The following is a 27,819-nucleotide window of genomic DNA, read 5'->3' as shown; positions in this document are numbered from 1 at the left end:
GTCATATGCCATGCCTTGGCCTTCAGTGTTCCCCCTCATCAATCTCACACTTCAGCCGTCTCCCTCATAGCCTGGTTCAGGAAAACCCCGGTTCTGTGTTATTTTGAAAGCAGGTAAACTATGGGTTTAGCAAACAAGAAAGTGAAGGAGTGAATCAATGAATGCATGGAAAAGAGAAGGCGCATAAGCTCAAAGCATGGTCCCAATGGCAAAACCGTGGCTAATATGTTTAAAATGGGCCATTAAAAGAAACTCGTGTAACACAGCAACAAAAAGTTCCAACAGAAAGTTCCACTAACTTCTAGAAAGAAACTGAGAAGCAATTATCACTCATAAATTCGATGAATATTTTTGCTCAGGCACACACACCTTGATGTGGACTAATCCATTGTGATAGATTTTTAAAAGCTAACTACACTGATAAAACAGAATCTGGCTGCTTTATTTAACTTCTTCCCATTCATACCATTCTAGGGCTTACACATGCTGTGTTATAAATTAAAAGTAAGGCTTTAATTAAGGGGACCAATTCAAATCAGCTATATCTTGGTTTTCAGAAGTTAGATGGACTGTTGGTCTGACTTGATATAAGTTGGCTTCCTAGGTTTCTATAGTGAAAATATCTCTTAAGAAGTTGTGTTAATATTTTTAATACTGCCCAAGGATAGAAAACAACTGAAAACACCAGTAAATAGAATGTTCTGTTTCCTACTGTACCTTGTGGAATAGAAGTGGGCTGGTAGGAAGATTCTGATAGCTGGTACGTTGGCAGAGTTGGCATGGCACTAGGTGGGAATCCACCTGGGATCAAGTGATTGAAAGCCATCAGTTGATTGGCACCAGCTTGCTTCCTCCATCTAGCTCGACGATTACTAAACCACACCTACAAATGGTTTTAAGGGAAAAGAGGCATTTGAGATGGTGCTACAATCAATTTTACGTCCATTCAGCGTTCGCCAAACCACTTGGCACAATAAACTAGGCACAGTGGTACATTCCCTCCTTAACTGGATTACTGTAATACACAGTCGCTACATTGAGCTGCCACGGATGGGCCTGAGAAACACCCAACAGGTGCAAAATGCAGCAACTCGTGGGAAGTAGATGGCCACTAATATTGCATCTATTTTAGAACAGCTGCACAGGCTACCAAGACATTTCTGGCTAAAATTCAAAGTGCTGGTTATTATAGCCAAGCCCTCAGTGGCTTGAGCTGAGGATGTCTAAATGACAACTTCCTCCCATAACCAAAGATGGAGAAGCCCCTCTTTGCATCCTGTTGTGGGCTGATGTCAAACCTAACATGCCAGGATGCACTGGAAGGCCTTGTCTGTGGGAGCACCCCTTTTTAGCAACCACTACAAGCTTTTCATCAGCCTTCATTTCTTTGTTGATGGGTGGCTTTATCTTCCATGCTGTCTCTTTTTCTGGGCTTATCCCCACTTCCTCTTGTTCTGCTGCTTTCCCCTGGGAAAAAACACTCTTTAGTGCTCAATTAGAGCAAACATCAATTCAAGTTTTCCCCAGATTTCCATTCGCTAAAGAGTGGGCTTTTCCTTGGACAGGAGCGGGGCAAGGGGAAAACCTCTCAGATCCATGCCTTCTAGGCATGACACAAGCAGAAATGTGGCTAAGCTCTCTTATTTGAAATTGTTCCGACTCTTGTGTTGTGTTTATTTCATTGGATTGTTTGGAATGGAATTAGTCACCATGAGTGCTCTCTTATAGGAATATGTGCACTATCAGATATTTTAATTAATTAAGGCCTACTCCATATAACCCATTTATTGGCCATTCATCCTGATTTGCTTGCATAAAGACTATGTCTGGTCTTTACTGACCATTTGTTCTGATACATTTGCAGGGTTATAATAAGCATTCATCCTTATTTGCTTGCCAAGCATGTACATGTCTTTCTGTTAATCATTTGTTCAACCCACACTTTTCAGCGCACTCCTCCAGCAATTTCTTCATGGAAATCATCCCCCTCCAGCTGCTATTTGCCCCAGGTGTGCTGCTTGCAGTGAACAGCTACCTGTCTTCCCACCTTGTTTTCATGGGGCTTTAATTCATAGCCATATAATTCTTGAGAGCAAACTATCCGCACGTGGACCACATCAAGACTTCTGCCTGAAACCCTGCAGAGTCAGGGTAGACAATACTGAGCTAGATGGAACAAGGGCCTGACTCTGTTTAAGTAGGGTTGCCCTTTTGTTCTTTTTTCTTTTGGCCAAAGTTGTTGAGCTATTTTAAAGGAAAATTAAACTGCCGACTTGGGTTGCCATATGTCCAGATTTTCCTGGACATACTTTTTTGGGGGGGTTTGCAATTTCCACCCAGACACTGCTTCCAACTGCAGTATTTCAGCTATATCTGGGGAATTTTGGACATACTGCAACCCAAGTTTAAAGCCATTCATGTCCCCTTCTCAAATTTATGATAGGTAGTGGGTGGGATATAAAAGTTGGAACTTCTAAGCTTGCTGCAGCAATTCTCCTGACCACCTCCAGTCCTACCATCACCATTTTGTTAGTTATGGGAGCAGAATTCCATGATCCAGACATTGTATAGAGTATGAATCAATAAGCTCTGCAAACAAAGAAAGAGCTCCAAAGCTTTGCTGCAAACTGTCTTTAAACTTGTTACAAAAAAGTTGTAAATACAAATAAACACATTGTTCTAAACAACTAGCAGTGTCGTCCAATTTTCTTTTACTTCTTAATATAGTCCCAGAAGAGGCAGAGAGAGATTCAGATCCAGAGAGAGATTCAAATAAGCAAATTGCTTCTTCAGTGTGCTGGTAGCTTCTGAGACCCAGGTTGCCAGGGATGAGTCATCAATTAGCATGAAGATTGAATCAAAGACTCCACCCTTTCGTTTGCAGCTTTAGCTGCAGAAGCACCTTTTTGCATTTGCTATAGCTATATTCTGCAAATGCAAACCTCCACTAAATTTCATACACTGTGCACACAAACATAGCATTTTATGCACACTGAACTTATAACTTTTTATAACTTCTGTTTAAAAAAATACCGCTTTTCATTTGCGCAAAAGCAGGCCGGAGAATTTAAAGGCCTCTTGCAAGGAAGCAGAGAGGGGGCGTGGCGAAGTATCTGCTTTGCATGCTAAAGATCCCAGGTTCAATCTCTGGCCTCTCCAGGCACGTCTGGGAGAGATGCCTCCTTGAAATCATGGAGAGCGGCTGACAGTCAGACCATTTTGAGCTAGAGATGGGTCAGCGGTCTGACTTAGCCTAAGGCAGCTTGCTATCTTCCTAGATGAATGTTATCAGCTAACCAAGCAGAGAGAGAAATGGAGAGGTTTACAAGGGGTAGCTTTGGCTACAGGACAAAGCAGCAGCAGAAAGGTGTCCAAGAGACACAATCTCCACCTTATCCTCTCAGCCATCCCTAGGCTAGGTCTGCATACATATTTCAAACCTTTAGGCTGCAACCCTATACCTATTTACCTGGGATTAAGCCATGCTCAACTCAATGGAATTTCTGAATGGACTTGTATAGGATTGCAATGTTAGTTTTTGCCAATATATTGCTACATTAAGGGTAAAGGGACCCCTGGCCATTAGGTCCAGTCGTGACCGACTCTGGGGTTATGGCGCTCAACTCACTTTATTGGCCGAGGGAGCCGGCGTACAGCTTCCGGGTCATGTGGCCAGCATGACTAAGCTGCTTCTGGCGAACCAGAGCAGTGCACGGAAATGCCGTTTACCTTCCCGCTGGAGCAGTACCTATTTATCTACTTGCACTTTGACGTGCTTTCAAACTGCTAGGTTGGCAGGAGCAGAGACCGAGCAAGAGGAACTCATCCCATCGCGGGGATTCGAACCGCGATCTTCTGATCGGCAAGTCCTAGGCTCTGTGGTTTAACCCACAGTGCCACCCGTGTCCCTATTGCTATATTAGCTATGTATATATTTGCCAACACACACACACCTAAAAATGATATACACATCATGCAGAACAAAATGAGATGGGTGTCACTGTAGCTGTGTCATAATGGAGGTAGCTAATGATAGACACATACAGAGAGAACAACACAATGTATCATTTATTTCATTCATATCCCACCTTTTCTCCAGGCTAAAGAAAGTGTCCACAATTTCCCTGCTCCCATTGTCATCCTCGCAAGAACTCTGTGGTGTTAATTTAGTGGAGAGACGGCCACTGGCCCAAGGTCACACAGTGAGCTTCATGGATTGGTGGGGATCTGAACCCTGGTCTCCCAGGTCTTAGTCCAACACTCTAACCACTACAGCCCTATGTATTTCCTATCATCTCCTTTGCGGTGTTGTTGCAGTAGCAGACCTTCCTGGTTTTATTCTTGCCCCTTAACTGAGGTTCTGCCTCTACTTCCCTTTTAATTCATATCCTTCCATCTTCAAACTCCCCACTCCATACCAGTCCTCTCTCTCCCGCTCCCCCCCCCCTTTCCTTTCCTTCATGGCCACTGAAACTAACCAAAAAACACACAAATATTTCTGATGTACAGCAGTGCAGCAAAGGGAATACATTCTCTGGCTTAAATTAGACGTGTCTTTATCAATGTGCCATTCTTTTGATTTGATACGTATTTGGCATTCATCCTTGTAAAGCCCAGACTCTGTTTAGAACAAACTATCCTCTATTGTCTTTCTGAATTCCCTTTTCAAACATTTTGCCTATTTGAATAAGAGATCTCGTTGCCTTAAAAGCACATTGGAAACTCTCTGTTTAGGATAAGGCAGTTGAACTGTCAAGGCCAATTTCGCTACGGCAAGCCTTGAGGAAGAACTGCAGCTTTGAAAGGATACCCAGCCAGCGTCAAGGAAATAGGATGTTGCCTTGTTCGGTTACAAACTACTTAAGGGAAAAATGATAACAAAAAAGGCAAGACGTAAATATTAGGAATCAGAGATGGGAAAGGTCTACAAGGTCATCCAGTCGAATCCTTGCCAGATCTGAACATACTTGACTGATTTGTCCAATTTAATTTGAAGTGCCTCAAGTGATAGTCTGTACTTTCTCCCACAAGAGACTATACTGAGGCCTGATATGATTAATTGTTAAGAAAATATATCTGTGTAATAAGACTTCACTTTATCATGTATCTTTAGGCTACAAAGAAATATTTCCCCACAAAGGCTCATAGATCTCTAATACCAAAATTATTTTTCAGTGGGGAAGCTTTGACTGTATCTACATTGGCTAGGACCTGCACTAAGCTGTTCTGAAAAGACCTTCAAAACCCCACCTCCAGCTATTCTGCAGCAATTACCAAGAAAAGAAATTGCATTAAAATTTCTCAAAGGAAAAGAAAATTTAGGTGAAATTCTCATGGGTGGGGTGCAGCATTTTTGTTGCACTTGCCTTACTTTCAATGTAATTAAGGGATTTTGTGACTGTCCTTTCATTTTACAAATCATCTCCCTAGTGGTCTGCATTCTGCAGCCTCCCCAGGTGCCTACACTTCCTTAAAAAAAGAACCCATAACATCCTTGGCTGGGCTTTGCTGTAAGCCCAGGAGAATGGGGAGGCTGCCTCCTATACACCTGGTAGGTGTTCATTGTTCTCTCTCTTTTTTTAAGTGGAGTCTTAAATAAATGGACTTTATTCTCTGAGGTAACATTCCTTCAACTGTTAGGGGGAACTACCCAGTATGGCTTCTATTTAGCCCTTAAAATAAAATTTATCTCTACCTCTGTTAATATAAAGGACTGACTAGTTGCTGTTTATCCCTGTTTTCCACGTACCAAGACACTATGTGTTTTATTAAGGATAAAGGCAAGACTGAGCAACAGTGGGTCGCTTTATTTCCAGAGATGGGGATTCTGCCATTATCTTTCTCCAGATGAGGTGGTAGTGAAACTTGATACCATAGGAGCTTCTTAAAACAGCCCAATCTGAATATCTGCTGACCCTGAACAGCAACTCCCATTGTCCCTGAGAATTGGCCATGTTGGATGGGGCTGATGGGAGATGGAGTCCAACAATATCTGGAGGGCCACAAATCCTCCATCCCTGATATACGCTCATCTATTATGATGGTAGGGGATGCGGGTGGCGCTGTGGGTTAAACCACAGAGCTTAGGACTTGCCGATCAGAAGGTCGGCGGTTCGAATCCCCACAACTGGGAAAGCTCCCATTGCTCGGTCCCTGCCCCTGCCAACCTAGCAGTTCGAAAGCACGAGTGCAAGTAGATAAATAGGTACCACTCAGGCGGGAAGGTAAACAGTGTTTCCGTGTGTTGCTCTGGTTCACCAGAAGCGGCTTAGTCATGCTGGCCACATACCCGGAAGCTGTACACTGGCTCCCTCGGCCAATAAAGCGAGATGAACGCCGCAACCCCAGAGTCGGTCACGACTGGACCTAATAGTCAGGGGTCCCTTTACCTTTACCTATTATGATGGTATAAAACCATTTGGGTGTTTCTTTTGATAAATTCCTTGGAGTCCTCCTCCAGTTCCATCTGCTGGTAGGCATGGGGCATGTCAAACTTGCTGACATAGTGACCTCCTCTAAGTACTTCAGACTGGTTCGCTGTATACAGAATGTAGTAATTGGAGGCTTGATGTATTGCAACTTCATAATTCCATTAATGTGGATGGTCCCATCTGAAGTAGCTATTGGTACTATGGATATTGCCCAGTCTGAAAACTCTACTGAGATAATTATCTTTCTTTTCCCAAATGTTGAATTTCACCACAGTCTTCTCTATGGCAGCCTATGTAACAGGTTTAGCTTTAAAATATTTTGGCTTGTTCTTTGCTAGAATATCCTTTCTTTAAGTCTCCTTTATGGTACATGATCCTCCTTGAAACTCTCAGCATTAGAGCACATCAATTGCATGACTAAGGTCCCAGGCTCGGTTCCTGGAATCCAAGTAGGGCTGATTCCAGAATATTAAGATCTGTGGATATTAAGATCTGCTTTCCCTGATTTGCTATCTTATTTTTACCATTGAATAGTGTCCCAATCTTTCAGCATGTTGCTATTATCATTTGGGGACTCAAAAACCCATTGTATAAGGCGTAACTTTTTGTATCAAGTTCCTTTTCTTTCTTTCTTACAGCTTGATTAAGACTGGACATGAACTGAAATGAACTGCTAAGAAGAGACGAAGGGTGGAGCTCTACTTTATCCCATAATAATATATACACAGTGGCACTCAGCCTAACCATAGATGTCGAGAAGCAGTGATTGCTGGAATGACAAAACTCAGAACAATCTCCCTGGAGCCCTCTGTGTCAGTTATGTAAAATATGGCTTAACTTTAACAAGTATTCACAACTTGGGCCACTTAAACTCCTGTTCATCTTTAATTCCCAGAAGGTCCCACCCCACCCCCGGTATTTTAATCATTGATTGACTGAGGTTCCCCCCCCCCATGTTGTTCTAAGCACAAAGTCCATATGTTCAACATAGTAGAGAATTTGCTGGGCTGTAGATCACAGAAGTGAGTATGAGACAAGATGTGTCTCAAGGGAACCCAAGGAAGCCATAAGGAATGTAAAAAGTCACAGGGTTAAAGCCACATTAAGACAGCTGTTATGTTAATGAGACTTCTACTTTTCTTGTAACTGTGGGTCACTGCTTTAGAAAAATATGAACATTCATTGTTGCCTTTAAAGCTCACAGGTCCCAAAATTGCATCTAAAGGAATTAAAGAGTCTACTTCTAATTAACTGAGTTTTTATAAAATCTTCAAATAGTGATTCAGCACCCATATTCAGTTCAATTCCTTTGGAGGGGGTCACCCGTATTTGTATCATTTGTTTTTCAACCAATCTCTTTTTCAATAATGGAATCTATTTAAAAACAGTAGCTCATACCTACTTTAGATTATCCTCCACAACCCATTATTATAGTACTACAGCCTTTTCCTAGTCTCAAGTAGGAGAATTGTAAAAAGATGAGAAATGAACAAAACTAAATATTTTCTCTAGGTTATCAAATGTACTCAGCAGCAAAACTGAGAAAAATTGGGAGTCAGGCTTTGAAAAATCTCAATCATCTTTAGGTTTGACTTTTCAAAATATTATTTACAACTTCTCCACAGTTTTGATACGCAGAGTATGTTTTTGATTTCTTTTTTCATTTTTTAAGATTATTATCATTACAGAACATTCAGCTCTTACAAATTTCAAAATAATGAAATTTTCTCTTTTACTTGTACTGTATGGCCAAAATGATTGTTAACTGGTCAGAAACTTCTCTTTCCAATACTTTTGCAGGGTGACTTCAGGTCTACCTTTTCAAATGAATTCTACATGATCTGTGATTGGAGGGCAGCACTCTTGGAGTTTTTTCCTCAAAATCACCATCTGGTTTTTTTTCTAAATGCACACAACCTTGTTTTTTCTACAGCCTGTTTCACATTATATCTGGGACCCTGGACACAAGGGGGATGGAATTATTCATGTTCTTCCCATTCAATGTTGCTTCGTAATATAAATTGTATGGGTGCAGACTCTCTCCGTGTGACTGGAAATCATGGCAAAGAAAGCAATTGAACATCAAGTTGTGAACCCCATGAAATACCCTGCAATTTCCAAAATAACCTGAAGACCAAGGGGCTTAGTCAGTCACTCATCACATCCTACCTAGCCTTTCCATTAGTGCAGTTTCCTGCCATTGGCCAGCCTCCCGCTGATAATTATGTTTCCAGGAGGATTATGCATGCTTAACAGTGGACATAAGTGACCAGTGGAACAAACCCTCAAATTAAAAGTGGCATAATTCCTGCCACTTTCACTACTACCTTTGAAATAGCCTGAAAATTCACCATTCATATGTCATTCATTCATTTAAAATATATTTTATCCTGTTCTTCAATTAAAAAAAAAAATACTTGCAGGGGGGCTTGTAGTGATAAGATACCGTATTTTTCGCCCCATAGGGCGCACCGGCCCATAGGGCGCACCTAGTTTTTTGGGGGGGAAATAAATAAAAAAATTATTTCCCCCCCCCCCAGGCGCAGGGCTGGGGCGGGGGAAGCCCGAGCTTCCCCCAACCCCAGCCCCCAGAACAGGCTGCTATCCGCAAGCCTAGGGAGCCCGGCGCGCCCCAGGCTTCAGTATGCAGGCAGCTTTCCGCAAACCTTGGGAGAGCTGCCAGACTTCACGCCGGGCTGCCACGGCTTGTGGATAGCTTCCTGAAGCCTGGAGAGCAAGAGGGGTCGGTGCACACCGACCCCTCTCGCTCTCCAAGCTTCAGTGAAAGTCTGCATTCACCCCATAGGACGCACACACATTTCCCCTTCATTTTTGGAGGGGGGAAAGTGCGTCCTATAGGGCAAAAAATACAGTAATCCCTGCCCTACACTACAGGTCAAAAAGACACAACACAAAAGGAAATGGGATTGGGAGGGAGGAGAAGGAAAAGGAAAAGGAAGCTCAGGAACTATTTGTTAGTTACAAACCAATAAACTTAGTTTCTTCACCAAGAAAATTGATTTGTATTATAAAACAGCAATAGTGTTTCTGTCTCTACACCAAAGTGGCTGGAAATCTTAAAACTCTTTCAGTAAGGATATTCACCTGAACCCGAGCTTCAGTGAGTTTAGCTCGTTGCGCAAGTTCCTCTCGGGTGTATATATCAGGGTAGTGGGTCCTCTCGAAAGCTCTTTCCAGCTCCTCTAATTGTTCTGCAGTGAAGGTTGTTCTACTGCGACGTTGCTTTCTCTTTAATGGCAGATCTGGTTCAGAATCTATGTCAGAACCTTCATCGGACTGTGGTGCTGAAGCTGGGAAGAAATGAAGAATGGAACAATTAATCTATGGCTAGAGAATGGGGGTAGGTGAGTGAGGGAAGAATAAAGAATTAAAGTAACAGGAGGGGACACTGAATAAAAATACTTTCTTGGAATAAGCCAGAATCGTCCTGTGACCTAAACAGTCTTGGGAGAGAATGCTACAGCATATTTAATTCTAATGAATGAATAATTATCAGTATTTCTTCCATTAATCTAGTCACTTTTTGTGTTTTGAAATATCTGTAGGCAGATACCAATTTGCTTGCCTGCATTATTTCTTCAAATATATTCAGCACTGGTTTCCCAATGACCGTGCCATATGTGAAATCAAAAGCCATGCAGCGTCACGTTACGTTAGCTGGTCAAGTAAAATCACAAGGCCTTGATCTTAAACAGGTATAGAACAATGTTTATTAATTAAAATGTTCAAACTGCTCTTCCAATTAATTAAAAGTCTGGCGGGTTTCTATGGTTTTGCCATGACTGGTAGAGACCACACTTATCAAATACTGATGGAGGACAAAATCATCAATTTCCATTTCTTTCCGTTTTTCTAATACATCACATTTTCACATCAGTTTGCATTAACAGAAAAAGTCCTCATGCAAATGTGTCAGGGTTGAATGTGCACATTTTTCTTAATATGAACATTTTGTATGCAATTTTGCCTAATATACACATTTTCTAGCATTTGCCCTAATAAAATGTATTTTATCTTCACTGGCATGTGCATTTTGGGGGCATACTTTCCTCAAATACATATATAGACATCGTTTGGTTAGAGAACTGCATCACAAAATTCGGAGAAGAGATTCTTTCTAGCTGCATTCTGTTCTGTTGATTATTTCAGGAAGTGTGAATTAGGGAGGCTTGCATCATAATGCAAACCAAACTGAATTTCTCTATCATCCATATTCTTATTCTTCATAATTTTATGCATTATCACCCTTCATCTTAAGATCCCAAGACACAACAATTTACAATACAGCATTAAAAACAATTTAAAACAAATGACAGCTTCAACAGGTGTCAAAAGCCAAGGTATGGGCCCAGTACAGCATTTACTGAAAACTGTATAATGAAGCTGCCAGATGCACTCCCCTGTGGGGAGGGAATTCCACAATTTAAGGGCTACTGAAAACAAAGCCCTCTCCCAGAAGAAAAGCCCCCTGAGTTTCTGAAGGCCATGGAACTGCCAAGAAGATCTGTAGGCAATGAAGTGGTCTTTGGTGCCTAAGGGTTACCTATTAGAGGAGTAAAAAGGTTCTGGTGGCTTATTAGTAACAGTGAGTCAGAGATGCCCCAGTTGCCCCAGCAAATGTCACTTCTGACCTCTTCCTCCAATACAATAAACATGTAGAAAGTTAGAAACATGATTTAACAGCATGTTCTAAATAAGTAGCATTTACATATGCTACCTCTACATTCCACCCATGGGGAATATTGCTTCAGAATATTGTTTCAAATCAGAAACACCACCTGGGGGAAGGAATTAAAAAGGGTATAGTGGCCCTGATCTCTCTCTCTCTCTCTCTCTCTCTCTCTCACACACACACACACACACACACACACAAACACACACACACACACACAGAGAGAGAGAGAGAGAGAGAGAGAGATTATTTATAATATGATATTTGGCTCAATTTTTCTGATATAGCGAATACACCAATGTAATCCTGTACAAGTGTAGGTCAATGAGGCTTATTTCCAGGGAAATGGATACAGGATTGCAGCCCCCTCCTTCTTCTTCCTCTTCTTTCTTCTTCACTAAACCTCAACACAGGAAGAAAGACCAGCAGAGGAGGAGGTTGGGGGCAGAGGTGAGTGGTGGGCATGGAGCAGCAGGAGAAGGGGGGGGCAGCAGGCAGGCATGGAGCAGGGTGTCATTTTCTATTTTGCCTCTAGCATCAAAACGCCTTGGACCAGCGCTGCCAGCAACTCTCATAGCCAAGAGTAGGTTTGAACCCAGGTCTCAGTCCAGTAAACTATCCATTTCACCACAGGGACACATTCTGATTATCTGCTATGCTGTGATAGAGGAGAAAGTTCATTACATTGTTGCTTTAGTTTATATTGCTATTGTAACTTTTGAATTTCTCTGTATCCTTTTTTGTATGAATGGTGTTTTAGGAGTTTTCCTAATAAATAAATAAATAAATAATCAATCATTGCAGGAGAGGAAGCTGGGTTCAAGAGTAACCTTCAATCTCCAAATAAATACAAAAATACAGAGAGAGCATCCCTCCCAGAGAAGTTAATAGCTGCTTCCAACTTGTTACAGAAGAGCTAAATAAATGGAAACAGAATGGATTCCAAATTGTGTGTTTTGGGAGAAAAGCATCTGGTCTATGAAACTCAGTCAAAACACAAGACGGGTAAAAGTCTCAACATTGAGCAAATGTAGGTTGTTCTTGGAGGCCTTAGCGCCTTTCCAGATGCTGTTTTTTTGTTAGCACAAGAATGTCACAGTTGTTACCATGGATTCAGGCATCTTCCCCCATAGTAGTAGTACTGTGGTGGAGGGATTGTGTTTTCCTGTAATTCAACCTGATCTATACACACAGAGAGAGAAGCAAAAGCTATCACTAACTGTGTGTGTTATTTCATCATGCTAGCATCATGGGTAATGCCCCTTGGCATCACTAGGGAAAAGAAATACACTTATTTCTTCCCCTCCCTCCAAAATATCAATTACTCATCGAATATGACATTTCTCCTTCAGATATATATTGGTGGGAAAGACCTTGAGTAGATATCAACTGCGTTCTCTGGGCTAATGATCATCTGAAAACTGCCTTAGTACAAAATAATAGAGACTGTATGACACTTTCTTTGAATGGATGTTGCCTTGGATACTACGTGGAGTAGGACTGAACTGATCTTCTGCATTGGTAACATTTCCCCTAATTTCACTTATACAAAATGTCTGTGGGAACAGTCCAGCCACTGCCAAGCCTTTAGTCCCAAAAATATCTGTGGAAGACATTTAAACACATGCTTAAATCTGTCCCATTGAGTCCTATCGGTCTTAAAAGTACCATATTTTTCGCTCTATAACACACACCCGACCATAACACGCACGTAGTTTTTAGAGGAGGAAAATCCGCAGGCATGCCACCCGTAGGCATTCCCTCCATAACACGCACAGACATTTCCCCTTACTTTCTAGGAGGAAAAAAGTGGGTGTTATGGTGCAAAAAAATATGGTACTTACCTTTGGCTGCTATCCAAACCTTACACTTTTCAAAATGTTCAAAGACACATACTCCTCCCCCAGAGATCTTTGAACCCAAACTATCCCAAAGTAGATGAAAAAGGGAGGAGTGTAAATCAGTCTCCAAAAAGATCAAGTACAGAACAACAGTCAGACTCCACAGGATTACAAATTCCTTCTTAAAGAATGGGAGGAGAAAACCCATAAGCACCAAACGCCAGTGGAATAGCCATGAAGTTTAATTAAAGAAGGAATTGCAGAATTATAGAGTGGTTCTTTGTCCCTTGAACCCTCACGACCTGTTTGGTGGCCCCGGGAAATACTTCATCCAAGTTAACACTCTTATACACAAAATCTTTGCGCAATTTCATAGGGATTTGGTCACATGGAATTCTGTAATTATCAGTTCCCCAAGGAACATCATAAACAGACATGCCTAGGCGAAACACTGAACAACAATAAATACACACAAACACCCATTCTGTTCATTGTTTGTCCTCTCAGTGGGATATTTCATTTGAATAATTATAGGAGCAAAACATGACAACCATTTAAAAACCATATATTTCTTACAAACGCAATACAGTGCACTTTACAATTATCTGAATACAGAGACTTTCCACTGAAGAGCTGCAAGAGCACATGGCTTCATTAGCAATGGGATGCTCGCCTCTTATTCTTTAATACCATAAAGCTGAGTTATATTTTAAAGCCCTTTCATCTAGCTGTGCACTGCTAGAAAACAGGGGGTGATTCAAATGTAGCATCAAATTTCAATTTAATTACACCTCTGGAGTCACACAGAGCTGGGTTTTCTATCAATTGCTAGGGGAGTGGGGTCCTAAACAACTGGATGAGGCAATGCAATATTTGGCCTGTCCCACCCCACTCCCCCGACTAACTGCAGGATGCTCTAAAGGTTGCACTATTTTTCATTCAACACAGAAGATGCAGTGGCATGTTTGAAGATTGGACCTAATCCCTACCCATTTCCCACTGTGTTTGTGACTTAAGCTGCATACCGTATTGGACACCATACATTTAAAACATATTTAAAAGACATTCCCCTCCTCACAAGAAAACAAAGAACCCTGAGAATGATGGGTTGCGATAGGTGCAGGGAATTTTAGCTCTGTGAGGGGTAAACGTCAGTTCTTTGAGGGGAATGTGTTGGGGGGGGGCTTTAAATGTATGGCATGTAAGCAACCCTAGTGACATGCACTGGATTGGAACTAAAGCTGCAACTTATCCAACAAAATGCAGCCTGCCTGGATCACACAAATTTGCTGGAGAGTACTGAATTTTAAAATGATAATAACATTGTGGGTTAGTCATGCAATGCAGCCACAGAAATACATTTCTAGGTTTTGAGAGTAATATTTGAGAATAATGTTGTGGAGTGGGGCGTTCAAGAGCGTACCACCAGGCCCCATTGGGGCAACTGGCTCATTTTAGCTCCTTCCAATGATGCCCTGCACCCCTTCTTCACGTACCATAAGCCAAATACACCTATTTTACCTCATCAGATGTTGGAGGATGTATAGCAGGCCTGCTCTCTGCTCTCTGACCTGAAGTATCCTTTCTGTGGCAAAATCTACGTGACTGACCTCTACGGTGTTTACTCGGGTGCAAGGCAGGAGGAGGAGGAGGAGTGCAAGGAAGGCCGATACCCCTCCTTGAGCTCATAGCAAATGACAAATGACACTTTCCCTTTTGTGAACTTTGGGATTTTTGTTGACTTATTTGGCGGCTTTTGTTGAGTCCTTAGAAATGGCCTGTGGCCGAGGCCTATTCTGCCAATTTCCACGCTCCATCTGTGGTATCCATCAACAGGGCCTTTTACCCGTATTCAGGGCTCTGACACCTGCCTAGCAGGATGCAGGAGACAACAAAGAAAACTGAAGTGGATGAGAAGGGGGGAGATTGTGTGGATTTTTATTTCTTTAAGATGAGGTTGAAATAGATGCTCTGTAGGGGTTAATCCCATGTCTCTTCAGTCCAGAGACTTCAGCACCTGGAAGCTCCCTTTCAAATTTTTTTTATCTCCTCTAGGGAAGGCAGGGGAGTTTTAAAATGTTAAATACATGACCTTAACGTTAAAATAAAATAAAAACTCTGAGGGCAGGGGGGAAATCTGTTTAGCCATTTCAGGAGCTTCCCAGTAAATCACAATTGTACACACGGCACACGATGAAATGTTGTTCTTAGATCCTTGTTTGCTTTAACCAAAAGGCTTCAGCAGCTGCTATTTTAACTGGGGGGGGGGGGAGGTTAAGGGAGTCCTTTATTGTCAGTGGAGGATGTGGGAAAACGTCTCAAGGAAAACGGAGTGCCTCTCTCCTTCACTTCGATTTGTTTTCCCCAAGCATTTCCATTTAAGGAAACATTCCCATTGGAATCTTAAACATAATTAAGAATTTAGACCCAGCTACTCCCCACAGCTTCCTTCCAGCACAGGCAGAGTTTCTTCTACTTTTCTATTCTCTCTCTCTCTCCATCTCCCCCTCCTCCCACCAGTAATACTGTGCAGTTCCTCTCCTCCCTCCTTTTGAATACTCAGCTTCACAGCAGGGGGTCATTAGAAAGAAAATAAACCCCTGCCAGGTCTGGGCTAATCAAAATGGTACAAATAAATTCTGACACTTAGCAACTCCCCAAGTGCTCACAACCCTGGGAGGAGTGTACAGATTACTTATGAATATGCTAGGCAGCAGGAGACAAGTTCAGAAGGTCTAATGTCAGTATGCAGCCACCTGTGCATAGAGTAAAGTGCCCCACATGCATTATTGCAGATTTGTTTAAGATAAGGACCTACGAACTCAGAGTGTAATACCCAGCACACACTTTAATGTAAGGGAATAGCTTGGGCCTTTTGAGCAGCTCTTGACGTTGTCCCACCCAATACCTGTATAATATTCATTTAACTGACATGAAATGTTGGGATTAATCACTGAAATCTTTCATGCATTTGGCTTCTAAAAATTGACAATCCTGTTTTTTGATTTATTTATTTTTTAATTCTCTGCTGCCAAATACTTAGTATCATCATCATCATCTAATTGTATTGGCATTATGTGTTTATTTTCACCACCCTGGGCAGTTTTTATCGAAAAGGCAATCTACAGTAAAACAAGGGTGGACAGAGGATCCACTCAAGATCACAGGTGGCTCCTGGCCAATTTCTATTGGACCACGTGCCAACAGTGAGTTGTTCAAATTCTGCCACAGAATGCAGGACCGGGACTTAGCGGAGGTCCAGTAACACAGGTCTGAGACTTCCTAGCAAGCTGCAGACACTGGTCTTAGCTATCAAGAGCTATCAAAATGCTTTATAGATTTAAGCAAGAATATTCGCAAACCACAAAGAGTCTAGTAATATATATGAGCAACAGAACTTCTCCCTCCTCTCCTCTTCTCTTCAGCCTCTATGCACCTTCTGTTCCAGGTTCTGTTCATACCTACCTACGTATAACACGCACTAAAGTCAGCCCATAGATGTAAAGCATTTATTTATAATCTCTTCAGTGATTTTGTGTAGCAAAAAGGGGGGGTACATAAATATAGTAAAATACTTATTAGAGGATCTACTTCATAAGAGCTTACATAAGTAGTTTTCAGGGTCTTTAGAGAGTTTTGATTTCTAGGTGCACTTCCATGTGCACTTATGTTGTGAATGCCCTGAGATCTGCAGATGAAGGGTGATATACTAAACAGGCAGACAGACAAATGTGCCAGTTTCTTGTGAACCTTCATGCCCAAAATCTTTGCGCAGCATCCACATAAAGTCATCCTCATCAAAATACTGTCACATTTTATTTTCCCATTTAAACTGAATATACCATTTCTGGTAAGGGGGGAAAAAACCATGTGGAAACAATAAATCTGTATTAAATGTGAGGGGTAAATATGGGGTTGACACTTTGATGAGAACAATGCCACATGGACCAGATTCAGCTGAGGCCCAAGCCAACCCAAGTCAGCTATTTGGAGGGATTGGGGCATCAAACAAGTTGGGACCCAATTTGGATCAGGACACTAGCTTGGGGAGGGGAGGGTTGTAAGGAGGCCTTTAACCATTTGCTCCTTGTTGTGGTCCTGATTCAAATCAGGGGATGCCAGCAATTTGTAATAAATTTAGTGGTAGTAGTATTAATGTAGGGAAAACGCATCCATCTTCAGCATTCAACACCTTAACAGAGGAAATTCCTATCATGCTTATACCACCCTAAGATTGTATGTCATGTACACAGCCAGCTACAACACACTACTTATTTCCTCCTTAAACTAGAGAAGCTTAGGATCTTAAGAATCTCCAAGAAGGTAGTCTTGGAGGTTGAATCACTTGACATCCCATCCAGTGCTTTCTTTCTAGAAAAATATGTGCCAGTACTCACCATGAAATGGTTACAGTAAGTGCCACACCTTTTAACAACAAAAAAGAAGTGCTGGTACTGTGTAGCCTTGAATACACCCTGAAAAAAGCATTGATCCCATCCCACATGAAGGCAAGTTGCAACCAATATCCAACTCTGTTCCTGACAAAGCAGTTCTGCTACTATCATTACACAACTACTACTTGAATTCATGAACTATACCTGCAGATCCATCGTACTGCAAAGGGTATACATGGCAATAGTCCAATCATTTAATACTAGACTCAGATCAATGTTTCCTGCCTAGTTATTTTCGGACACCACTTGTACGCCTTAGGAAAGGGATAGGGAATCTTGGCCCTCCTTATGTTGTTAGACTAGTGGAAAATCATTCATGTTAGGTCTTCATTTCTTTCCATCCCGCCATAAACCTGAGTCTTTCCTATTCTACCACTAATACTAATTTTCTAGATACCACTGTTTATAGAAAGAAGCAACAGCGCACCTTCAGACCTCCTTATATAGGAAACTGATACACACATCACCAATGCTAGCAGTTAGCATTCTGACTACATCAAAAAATCTATTGCTTTCAGCCCAGTCTTACTTTGCAGATGCTTTTGATTAAATTTGCTTGAACATGAGCAGTTTGAAACAGGCTCTCTTAAATCTTAAGTATCTTCCCAGTGTTGGTGATTACTCAGTGAATACCCAAAACAGAATACTTGCAACATAAACCACACAAGCAACATCTCTGATAAAACTTCTGGTTATTACCTACAACACATAATTCAGGATACTGCAACATATCATAAGGGAACTGCAACCTATATTTGAGAATGAGCCATACCTCCAAAAAGCCATAGAAGGCAGTCCACCGCTTGTGTATAGACAGTCACCTAAACTGAACTATTACTTACCAGTGGCAAGTACAGCTCCCTGAAATCACAACAAAGCGAAACATCTTGCTGCAGACCAATTGTCAATGGTGTCCTCTTATCAAAATAAGTAACACCATGTGTAGATGAAATAGTACCATCTGTCACATCCACGGCACTTATACCTGCATAATCCAGGTGTGTTGGCTGGAATTAAAACCTCTGGTATAGATGTGATCTTGTATCTAATATTGCTTGTATTTTTGTTCCATATTAAATACAAATGATTCTTTATCCAACTCAACAATAACAGGTCTGGACTCACACCCATGGTGCTTCGGAGATAGAGTTTCAATGTTTCAAAAGAACTCCAGCCAGCTTGTCTCCAAACTCCCAGTAGTCGAGTTTTTCAGTCCTGTTTTGACAATTCTTATTTCTCTTTCTGCTAAAGCTTTACAAGCTGAATGTAAGTGTTAATCGAATGTTACTATGGTAATATTCTATAATTAATGGTTCATAAAATATGCCCCATTTACCGTGATCAAGGCTATGAGCACACCATGTATGGTAAAGGTCTATTGTTTTTCACAGCTCACTGCTGTGATGCCCTTCCAGCCATTTTGAAGCAGCGATGCCGAGTCAGGATGGCCATCCATCAACAGATAGAGTTGGGTGTCATCAGCATACTGATGGCAGCCCAGCCCAAAGCTCCGGACAAGCTGGGCGAGGGGGCGCATAAAGATGTTGAAAAGCATCGGGGAGAGTATCGCACCCTGAGGTACTCCACACACCAAGGAGTGGCGCGATGACAATTCCCCCCCAAGCGCCACCCTCTGTCCCCGACCAGAGAGAAACGAGCGCAGCCATTGAAGGACTGTGCCCTGGATCCCCACATCGGCAAGGTGGTGGTCCAGAAGTTCGTGATCAACCATGTCTAAAGCTGCTGACAGATCTAGAAGAATCAGCAGCCCCGACCCACCTCAATCCAGCTGTCTACGAAGATCATCTGTTAGGGCAACCAGAGCCATCTCGGTCCCATGACCAGCGCGGAAGCTGGACTGGAATGGATCCAGAGCCGATGTTTCATCCAGAAACCCACCAAGCTGTTCAGCAACCGCTTTCTCAATCACCTTACCCAGGAACGGAAGATTCGAAACCGGGTGGTAATTGGATAGATCTAAAGGATCTAATGATGTTTTCCTTATGAGTGGGCGCACCACTACCTCCTTCAGTTCACCTGGGAATGTCCCCGTGCCAAGGGACAAATTGATGATATCCCCCAGGAGGGCCCGCACCTCGTCTGGACACGCTCTAATCAGCCAAGACGGGCACGGGTCGAGAGGACAGGTGGTAGGCTTTCCAGCTCGGAGGAGTCTGTCCACATGAGCTGGGGATATCCGGTCGAAGTGGTCCAATACTGGACCCGAGGACAGTCGAGGGGCCTCCAGTTCCTTTATTGTATCCAAATTGGCAGGGAGGTCATGGCAGAGCAACAAGACCTTCTCCACAAAAAAGCTCGCAAATGCCTCACAGCTGTGTGTCAAATTGTTATTTAAATTTGGCTGTCCCTCAAGGGACGTTAAAGACCTGATTATACTAAATAATTGCGCCGAGCGAGAGCTAGCGGATGCAATGGAGGCCAAGAAGTAAGACTTCTTAGCAGCCTTTACCGCCATCTCGTAGGTTTTCATAAAAGCCCTATAAGATGTTCTTGAGGCTCCGTCACGGGCACCCTGCCATACTCGCTCTAGCCGTCTGAGGTCCCGCTTCATTTTCCGGCGCTCCTCGGTAAACCAGGGAGCCCGGTTTCTGTGGGGTCGCAGAGGGCGCTTAGGTGTGATCTCATCGATGGCTGCCAGGAGCTGGATATTCCAGCCCTCAACAAGCTCAGTTAATGAGTCGCCAGGGGGAGCAAGGTCCCGCAAGGCTTGGCGGAATCTATCAGGGTCCATCAGCCTCTGCGGGCGAGCCCAAATCGGCTCGCCACCTAAGCAGGGTGGGGGTGGAAAGTCAATCCTGGCTTTCAGAGCGTAGTGATCAGACCATGGCACCTTCATCGAAGGAGACATGATCACATCTATACCTACGCCAAAGATCAAATCTAGCGTGTGGCCTGCTTGATGTGTGGGGCCCGAAACAAACTGGGAAAGCCCTAGTGCCAATCACATGATGTGATGCATGCTCACCATTTGGCTGGGCTGCCCCTTCAAATATTTTACTGGGGGTCTGAAGACCTCTCGGCCCCTAGGAATTGCCTCTTATGTTTTAAAGATTCATCTACTGTTGTCCCACAGTTGTCCTGTACAGTGCTGTGGATGAAGATGTCCCAATACTAGAGACTGTAGATGTTCTTGACATTGGAGACAGTTCCAATCTGCACTTTCCAAGACTGCTTTATTCACCAAACATAGCTGCAAGCCAAAACCTACACCAGTTCAGTTTCTAGATGTGATCATGCAGTTCTGTCAGAATATGCTATCATATTTGGGGGGGCATAACTTCAGGCTCTGCTTCAGATAGAACTATGAAGGGAAATATGCTGAAGGCAGAATGAGGGTCTGAATGGTAGAACAAGACTTCTTAAACTACTGGTCCTACCAAGGGATGGGTGCCATTTACACTCCACTCTGGTCAACAAATGACTTGGGCCAACACTGAAAGGACCCATTTTCTATGCTTCCCATGCTTAGTCCTGTATTCCTGGCCCAAAGTAAGCCCTTTTCCTTGATTCTGTTTCGACTTCTCTGTAGTGTGAGTTCCATCACTTGGGAAAGAATAAGATGTATCTCATATTCATAATCTGGAAAGTCTTCATTGGGATATGATCAAGGTTTTCAACTTCCCCAGAATCATCAAAAGATGATGATGACTCAGATGGATGGAATCTTAAGTGCACCCTTGTTTTCTGTATTGTGATGTGTCCAATGTCAAAACACAATATTACTGCTGTATCGCTGCCATAATTGGGCACAGCTTCATTGTCACTAAAGGATTGAGGCATTTAAATTTAGAAGTTCTTTGAGGAACTTCTTAATCTCAAACATCAGGAACTCTATTTCCTCTTGAAAAACTACTGCCACTGAAGTGTCCCTAAAAAGCAGGGGGGCTGCATATAAACATGACTAGGGCTGTTATTCCTAAGTACACTTAGGAAACAAGGTTCACATAAATTAATGGAGGATGTCCCTCTTAAGTAGATTTAGAAGGCTACAGGAAGCTGCAGTGAGGATGAGAGGAAGGGGACGCCCTGTTGCATGAGCAGATGCCCACTTTCAGTGTTTATGTTTTGCAGTTAATATATCTCTCTATACCGTATTTGTACTGGTCCGTCATCATGCGGCAATGGACTGTGCATCCTCCAGGGTAGCCTGGAAGGAAGGGGGAACAAGTGGGGTGGCAGGGTAAGCAAGTGAGCCAAGTTTATGGTGGGTGGCTTAAAGCAGGTGAGTGAGCTGGGCCTGCAGCAGCAGAGAAAAGCAGGGGCAGAGTGAGTGAGCAACAGTGTGTGCAAGTGAGTGTGTAGGGCTTCTGGCATGAGGTTGAAATGGGCACATGGATGTGGGGCAGTGGGTGGGTTGGTGCTGCAGTGGCATGGGCAAAATAGGCAGGGCTGGAGTTGGCAAATGAGTTAGTTTTGCAGCGGTTCAGCAAAAGGAGTGTTGTGGGGGTGCAGGCTGGGGCAGAGTGGGTAGGTGAGCCAGTCTTGTGGTGATGTGACACATTGAGTGGATGGTGGCACAGGGGCATGGATGAATGTATAAGGGGGAGAGGCTTAAGGGCTCAATGTGTAAGGGGGAGTGGCTTAAGGGAGGGGAGCTTGGCGGGGGAGGGGCTCTGATGAGGAGTCCTTGGAGAAGAGGAGGAGGCTTGGTGGGAAAGGGCTTTGAGGAGAGGGGGTTGACAAATGAAGCATCATTGCCCTGTTAACATAAATTGATGAAAAATTGACCTACGCTGCTCTTTTAAACTGTCACACTGTGACAGCCTTTAACAGTCTGAGGCTGAAGGGCACTGAGGGTGGAGAGGACTGCATCTTGTTATTTTTAGAAAGTACCCCATTTTTTTATATCAGTTTAAAGATTTAACTAAAAAAATGGCCATTTCCCTCAATTTCATAAGCAGGAGAAAGAACAGGAAATCATTTTGCTTTTATATAGCATCTTAAAACTCAGACCGTATTTCAGAATAAAATAGTGGTGATGTGCAAGTAATTTGCTCCAGAAGCTACCTAATCAAAGTAGCCACAATTACGTGTAATATAAATCAGTGACACTAAATTTGATTCACTCCAAACACTTTAGCTTAATGAATGGGGATTGTGAGCCCTTTGTAAATATAAGCATCAATTTGCTATTTGGTTCTTACAAAAATCACCACTGCTGCCCCAAGCATAAGTATCTCTCTCTGAACAACCTGAAATGAAGCTCCCTTTTTATCCTTCAAAAAGGGCTAACTTGCTACATTCTAAATGTTTTAATACGCCACTGACAATGTTTTCTTGAAGAGAAGGAAGCTCAAGAGGTATGGAAATGTGTTGCTTTTAATCAAATACCGTGATTAATAATTATTCACTTATCAGTACCTTCAAGAATAAGTCTGGTTATTGAAAGCTCTAAACTTTGGCCTAAAACAGAATACAGTTAAATGGGAAGAGTAATGGGTGACTTAGTTGCAAATGTTGTTTCTGGAGAAGAGGCCTTTAACCAATAAACATCCTATGCTGCGATGTACAGGGAAACGGTGGCTGGGGCAAGAGTGATTTTTTTATTATTATTATTTACAATTGCCAAGAGACTGGCTATTATTCCCCATATGTGCCACAAACGCTGCCCTTATCATCGGCCGGCCATCGTGACCATTGGGAGCTGTTAATGAACTGGGTAATTGAGCTGCTGACATGTGTTACCAAAACAAAACAATAGGAAGAAGAGACAAATGAACATTTTATTTGCCAATCAGAGTGGGCTCTGCTTTTCAGAGGTCTGCGGCTAAGTAAGTGACTGAATACATCAAGCAGTACATTGAAAGCAAGCAGATGCGCACACAATAATGGTTAACTGACAGCTTACGGCCCATCTGCGCGTTAACATTTTGTTAAAGAAATTACTTGACTTGCTAAAGAGGCCAATCATACAGCTGCCCAAAGCACAGCAGTGGAAGAGATAAATCATTAGCTAAACCATTTCATGCTTAAAATGACTGTGCATATTAACAGTTATGCGGGGACATTTGGTCAGGAGGTTTAAGGCAGCTACAACGCACCATTAAAAAAAAATAGTCGCTTGTGGATTAGAAATTAGAACAGCAGCACAACGCAAAACAGTTTAACTTAGCTGACAACAAAACCACTCACATTATTGTCTTTGGATCACCACGCAAAGCATGTTGATTTTTTTTTTTTTTGAATTGTTATGAGTTTGCACTGAACCACATTAATGGTTTGCCAAAATGCTAGTTTTTGCTTTACTTGTGGCGTTAGTTACATGATTATTATTAATTGGATTTCTTATATTGGTAGAAATATTACTTGCTAAATTGTAATGCTTTGTAACTGTCAAGAGCTGCCTTGAGTGCAATGCTGTTGTTGCTGGAAATGCATAAAATCAGTTCAAGCACTGAAATCATATGCAAAGGTAAAAACTAAAAACTAAACAGTATCAACTAATATTCTGGGTCAACAATCAGCTTGTGTTCACTTTATTCACATGGCAGGGATCATCAAAAGAAAGACATTCTGTTTTAGATGAAAGAGCTGTGAAAGAAGCCTGTGCAGCGACAGAACAGAATTCTGAACAAGAAGAAAATGATAACTGCAAGATTCTAATAATTTCTCACTCTCTCAGCAATCCACAGGCTGTTTCTGTATGAATGCTTTGCTACACATTTTATACAGTGATGACCAAATGAAAATAATGAACAGATTTATTTATTTATTATTCGTAATGACCCAATGTGTTTCTGTTATTCAAAAAAATTCTCAAGTTAGCTTATATAATATTTTCTTGAAAAACCAATAATATCTTGACAATTAAAATAATAAGGAGATAACAATAAAAATAATAATTCTTTCTCCAAGAGATATACACATTTTTTGCAAAGCATTTCCTGCTTATATAATTCGTTATTGTGTGCTATTTTCAGTAATGCATTTCTTTGCACACTTTACCGTAGTATATGCATTTTTGTGCACATCAATTGGCTGGCAAACGGCATTGCAAAATTCAGAGGAGTGTGGGTTTATGGCTCTGTTTCTGGTTGTTTGGGGAAATGTGACTTGGATAGGTTTAGCTACAAACACAAACTGAAATGATTCCTCCCTGTCCCCCCCCCCCCCAATCTCTAGTTCTTAGCAATGGCAAAGTACAAGCCCAATCTGCAAGCTGGTTTTTTGCTATCAGAACAGCAGCTCCATATGCTACATGGCAAACAAAACTGCCGTTGGTACACTGATGTTAACTCTGATGTTTCTCATAGCCAAGAAAGAAATCATGAATGATTCATACTTCTTGGAACTCCTGTGAACACACTAGAAAACACTACTGCTAATAAAGATTTGAAACGGGGATTTAAAGAGGTGCAAATATTATTCATACTTTTTGAGTTTGTTGCAGGAAATTCCTATTCATCTGCCATGTAATGTGTACTGCTCTGTATGCCTAGAAGCACATGAGAAATGGAGAAATGGACCTAATGAATGAAACAATTTTTAAAATCCAAAGCAGGATACATTTCTACTGGTACTGATGTATCAATAGTAGCAGCAGTACTGATAGTTCTGCTAGAACTCTTGTATCTACGTGAACTCTTAGGTAACAATTGTAAATATAAAAGTACAGCATGTGGCTCAATAAGAGAACATGCATTTTGCATGCAAAAGGTTCAGAGTTATTTCCACAGCATCTCCAGGAAAGTAGACCATCTCAACATCAATATCAATTGATGAGAAAATGGTTTGTAATGTTTGGTGGCAGGGAGCAAACAAGTAGATTTCATACAGTGAGAAACATGGTCTACCTGCACATGAAGGGTAGGGGACCTATGGTCTTCCTTATGTTGCTGGTCTCCAACTCCTATCAACCGCAGCCAACATTGCCAATGATCAGGGATGTTGGGAGTTGGAGTCCAGCAACAAATGGAGTACCCAAGGCCTTTGCCATAGAGGAAAAAAAGATATGCAAATGTATAGAACATAGGTATAGTTGAGATGACAGAAGAAGCAGTGTCACATTGGATAGAGACGTGATGGTGCTGTGGTTGCCAGGACAGGAACGGGGTTGGGTGAGGTAGCACCAAGGTTACGGGAGCTCTAGATGTGCAGTGGCCTTGCAGGTGCCTCTGCTTTTACCTCTACCTTGCTACACTCCATCCTAGTTATCACGCCACTGCTGCCCTGCCCTTCCCTCTCCCCTTTATGCAGTGCTGCCAGCCAGAAGAGGAACATAGTTGGGATGGATCACTTTTGTCCTCTCCCACAGTCCAGATAAAATACATGATTGATGTCATCCTGCCTAGATGGGATTTCAGATGTTGTTGCAGCTGACAGAGAATTCCAAAATGTCAAAACAACTTTATTTAAAACGCACTTGTCATTTGACCCAATTAAACACAATTGCATGTTTTCCCACAAAAACAGAGAAGGTCGCCAAAGAAATCATCCCACTGAGAGAGGCCAGAGGTTCTCAGATGTCTTCAATGCTTAGCTTCCTTAACCGTAATGGAGACAAGAGGTTTCATCAGCAAATACTCATCTTCAGACTAGGACCAATGGGAAGCAAAGGTGGAAAGCTATCCATGGTGCATTTTCAGCATTGTTTGGGAAGAACTCAAGGGAAGCAGAAGGACCTCAACAGAAAAGCATGTCATACCCCATCACCACCAAGAGCATCATCAATTCACACAAGTGGAGAGGCACTCCTGACATAAACATAAGATCAGCACCATGTCTTCTGGTTGAGTAAATATACACATAAGAATTGTCTTAGAAGAAGACAATTTTGCTCCTCCCCAACAACTGCTTTCACTGCCTTAGGAACATCTACCTTTTATTTTACATTACTTGGCACAGGGCAATTATCTATACTTTATATCATATCAATTAAGCTGCACTTACTAAGTAACAGAAAAAGGCCTAGTTTTGTATTCCTTTCCCTACTGTACTAGGAATCCCCTAAGTGTTTTAATTAAATACTTCCTGAGTAAGGTTCTGGAGTGGGTGGTTGCAGACCAGATCCAGGCACTCTTGGAGGAAACTGATGTTCTAGACTGCCTCTTTCCTTCTACTCAACTTTTATTTCTAAATATACGTGGGCTAAAGGTAAAGGGACCCCTGACCATTAGGTCCAGTCATGGCCGACTCTGGGGTTGCAGCGCTCATTTCGCTTTATTGGCCAAGGGAGCCAGCATACAGTCATGTGGTCAGCATGACTCTGCCGCTTCTGGCGAACCAGAGCAGTGCACAAAACACCGTTTACCTTCCCGCCGGAGTGGTACCTATTTATCTACTTGCACTTTGACGTGCTTTTGAACTGCTAGGTTGGCAGGAGCAGGGACCGAGCAACGGGAGCTCACCCTGTCGTGGGGATTCAAACCGCTGACCTTCTGATCGGCGAGTCCTAGGCTCTGTGGTTTAACCCACAGCGCCACCCGCGTCCCTTGTACGTGGGCTACACAGCCATAATAAAGCATCAAACAACTACCATACAAAATGCTTACAGCACAGAGTTTGAACTGCCTCTTACCACTGCTTAGCCTGGCATGTGAATTCAGTACCAGACTCAGCTCTGCAATGTTTGGTGGAATAATTTTTTTTTTAAAAAAAAAATGTGTCTCAGAGCATGGTCTGTGAATCTTTTTTCACTATGGCAGTCTCACTTCTGACATTAGCTTTCATGTCTATCAGTGCATAAGTCTATTTTTTTCTGTCCCATGCACACTGTAAACCAGAGACGAAGAACCAAAGCTGCTGAACTCTGCCTCTGGTCAGCAGCAGACAGAATGGCCAATGCTCTAGGATTGCGGGAGTTGTAGTTCAACAACATCTGGAGGTCCACAGTTTCTTCCGCCCCCTTGTAACTTATACCTACAACACTTTAAAGCTCTAAATGGCTTATGATCAGGTTACTGGAATGATATCAGAAGCCTGACCTACAGCCTGAAATGATAACACTCACACACAAGTGTAACATCTCGACTAAGCTATATGCTTAACTTTAGATTGGTATTTTAAAGTATTTAGAACTTTTTTTTATTTGCCCAGGCATCTTGAGCATTTTCAGTAGTAGTAGCAACATTTGTTAGTTACTTTACAACAACAACAAAAAGTCTCAAAGCAATTTCAATAGATAAAATAACTTACAAGCCAGAACATTTAAAACTGTGTACATTGAAAACAGAATACCTAAAATGCTCATCAAATAGCAGGTCCTATACCAGCACCCCACTAAAAGATGAGCACCACAGCAGAGGCTAACTTACGTAACTACCAGAGACTTGGGTAAATGAAGATGTGTTAGCTTGGCATCTAGAAATGGACAAGGATACTGCCAGGCACATTTCCCTGCAGGGATCATTCCATAGATGAGGGGGTCACCACCGAAAAGG

General features: G+C 42.3%; 1 protein-coding gene across 3 annotated transcripts in view; it reads right to left on the bottom strand.

Annotated features, from left to right (window-relative positions):
* PAX3 (paired box 3) overlaps positions 1–27,819 on the bottom strand; it is a 106,196-nt gene that overhangs the window by 19,112 nt on the left and 59,265 nt on the right. For all 3 annotated transcript variants that reach the window (XM_083442806.1, XM_083442805.1, XM_083442804.1), the window contains 2 exons: positions 9,537–9,742; positions 718–883 (listed from right to left, as the gene is read on the bottom strand). In XM_083442806.1, the coding sequence (XP_083298932.1) occupies positions 718–883; positions 9,537–9,742 (372 nt within the window). The remainder of the gene's footprint in view (positions 1–717; positions 884–9,536; positions 9,743–27,819) is intronic.

The sequence above is a fragment of the Podarcis tiliguerta genome, assembly GCF_965153285.1.
Source record: "Podarcis tiliguerta genome assembly, chromosome: 5".
Lineage (NCBI taxonomy): Eukaryota > Metazoa > Chordata > Lepidosauria > Squamata > Lacertidae > Podarcis > Podarcis tiliguerta.
Note: the sequence above shows the minus strand (reverse complement) of the source record. Positions and strands in the feature narration are given on the sequence as shown.